Source organism: Lichtheimia ornata, assembly GCF_029851405.1.
Source record: "Lichtheimia ornata isolate CBS 291.66 chromosome Unknown scaffold00119, whole genome shotgun sequence".
Taxonomy (NCBI): Eukaryota; Fungi; Mucoromycota; class Mucoromycetes; order Mucorales; family Lichtheimiaceae; genus Lichtheimia; species Lichtheimia ornata.
The window spans coordinates 954-3,793 of NW_026695439.1; the positions used below are offsets into that span (position 1 = coordinate 954).

Genomic DNA, 2,840 nt, shown 5'->3' on the forward strand with positions numbered 1-2,840 from the left:
AAACGTTGTAAGCTACGAATAGCAGCAAGGTGGACCATGACGTTGGAGGCATTTGTGCCAGGATCGCGTTCAGAATTGATATGTCGTTTTATATCTCCAATGGCTCGTTCCATTCCAAATGCAGCGTAAAAAGGTAGAGGACCCAGGTGCTTTGCAAGGCTGTGTAAGTCTGTCAAGTAATGCTGATTGATAGTGAAGACTGTGCCATTGATTTGCTTGTCGTCCACTTGTTTTCTTAACCATTTTAGCCATGCATTCACAGATGCATCGAATCTATCCAGCTCGGCCTTATGGAGTTCACGGCTACAAGCAATACTGAAGACGTTGACTAGATCCAATATTGCACCTCTACATTCCCTGTCATCGAAATACCGAATGACGATTGTAGGAACCAGGTATAACATGAAATGCAACCAGTCAACGGCTCTGTAACATCCGCCACGCTTGTAAACATCACCACAATCGCCAGCAAAATCAGGTGAGAGGGGGCGTGAATTAGCAATCTCACGGCCGATAGCTTTCAGATCAGATGGTGGAAGAGCAAGTGGATTGTTGTCATGTGTTGTGTCATATTTGTTTGTAGAGATCAACGTCCAAAATTGCTTTGCGATACCCAATCCGAGCATGTGCATAATATCCACGGGGAAGAAGGATGCTCCATGAAAGGATAGTAGGTCACCAAACTGCGTCACTTTCTTTTGCCCAGCATCAAGATCAATCCTTTTGAAACTTGCGGCTTCTCTTAATCGAGGTCTTTCACTTGGTTCTTCAGACACAAATGTCATCGTCCTATCCACCACTTGTCCAACAATTGTGCAGAAGCGACATCCACATGAAGCATTATGGGAGCTCACACCAGCGACTTTGGCGACTGCAGGGATGTCACCACCACCAAAAAGGAGATGTGCGTTAACCTTCAGTGGCGATATTAGTGTTATAGGATCAATCGTGAGGACCTTTACAACATACCTTGAGGATACTACCATCATCCAACCTGACAGCAATCCCAGAGGTAGATAACCTTTTCATATCATCTAACAAAGGTTTCATAAAGCTTTCTAAATCTTCAGTCTTTGGACCAGAGACAACAGCTATTTGAAGCATGTTTTTTTGTTCAGTGCGAAAAGAAGGATCGAAGTTCAAAACCAACATGTGTAAAAGGGTCATAGACACGCTTTTGCCACGCCGAAAAGGTTGGAAATCATCAGTGAAAAGGCCAAGGTAGATGTTAAGGCAGTTGTCATCAGCAAGCACTCTTTATACTTTTTGAAACAGCTGTGAATCGAATACGTCGTCCATTCGTTCACTATCATCATCTTCTGGTTTCTCGTGAGTCAACGGGTATTTTAGCTGTTCACGCGTCGTCTTGTTTCTCACCAAAAGTGCTAGCTGTGCGGACAAAGACAACTGCTTGATTGTTCTTAATGGTGCTCCTTTTGGATTCAATCGTTCCGTACGGCAATATGGACAACGGTCGCGTCCATGATCATCGTCGCTGCTGAACATGTAGCATCCTTTTACGCACATATCATACGTATTAGGTAAAATGGGATAGCTTCTTTCCAAATGCTTGCCTGCCAAATAGTGGCTACAGAGGTGCGTTGCTCGGTCCCCAATATACGTATTGACACGTTCGATGACACTCTCATAGAGTGCTCTAGGTGCACCATGCTCAACGAAATATCGGTATAAATCAACGCTAGCTTTGACATGTGGCTCATCAATGCGGTAATCATCCATGTTACAGTCAAAGTATACGGGTAGCGGATTATGCATGTTCGAATCCAAAGGCTGCAAAGTCGATAGTTGAGGTTGAGGAGAATGCTCGTGGGGATGATCATTGACAAGATCAGGGTTCAAGTATGCTGGCAATGTGTATTCATGGATGCCATCTTCTTCCTCACTATCATCGCTCTGGGATGAGTTGCTCTCATTGGAACTCTCGTTATCGGTTTCACCATCATTCCTTTCGATTGTCTCGTTATCATCTTGAGCGACATCGTGTGGATTTGATCCATCTACATCATCAATCTCCATATCCACATCCATATCCGCATCTCCTCCGCTTATGACGCTGCCGCCATTGAACGATCCACCATCCATCCAATTTTCCTCCATCGTTGTTAGGTCCTGGTAGATGTATTTCATGAGCATTCTACAAGTGATTTTTTCTTCCTGTCATACTCTTACACCATCGGTTTCAGCTTTCGGGGTCGTACTTGCTGGTTGTTCCTGCAACCCGTGCATGTGCATTGATCTGAAACATTCGAATTTATGCTGATCGAAAGACACGACTGCTGTACTGATGCGATAATGGCAGAACGGACCCTTTTGGATTTTTGGCCTTGTTGACATTGATAAAGCGAAAATATGGTGATATAGAAATGTTTAAGCAAAGGATGTAATAGTTGACCAGCAGATACAGGAAGAGAATGAAAGAGTATTTTTGGGTCCAATTTGGATCATTTGTAATATATAATAATAATCAACCTTATACTGTCAGGCACCAATCCCATGCAATCCCCCAATTCTCAACTTCACTTTGTATGAGGAATCGTGTGTAGTTCTGTATATGTATAAAATTACGGATCCTATTCTAATGCCGTATGCGTGATGATTGCTCGAGTGTGTTACTTGTTGACGTGTGCATCTCACGACGTTGCATCATCTCAAGCGACTTGAACAAGGGGAGGTGACACAGTAAAATTTTTTTCGCTCTTCTTCCCAACAGCAACAACAACAACGAAATGGACGCGCCAAATGACATCTTTAACGTAATGCAAGCTTTCTTCGGCCAATGCACTGAAATACGACAGGAGATGAGGGAGACCGTAAGAGCA

The 2,840-nt window shown here is 43.6% G+C and overlaps 1 protein-coding gene across 1 annotated transcript; it reads right to left on the minus strand.

Moving 5' to 3' along the window:
- Positions 1–1,257: 1,257 nt before the first annotated feature.
- On the minus strand, positions 1,258–2,118 carry O0I10_012275 (uncharacterized protein; the record flags this gene model as incomplete). The annotated part of the gene is made up of 1 exon (XM_058492214.1): positions 1,258–2,118. One exon carries the CDS (start codon positions 2,116–2,118, stop codon positions 1,258–1,260), a length of 861 nt encoding a protein of 286 aa, XP_058337004.1.
- Positions 2,119–2,840: the final 722 nt, after the last annotated feature.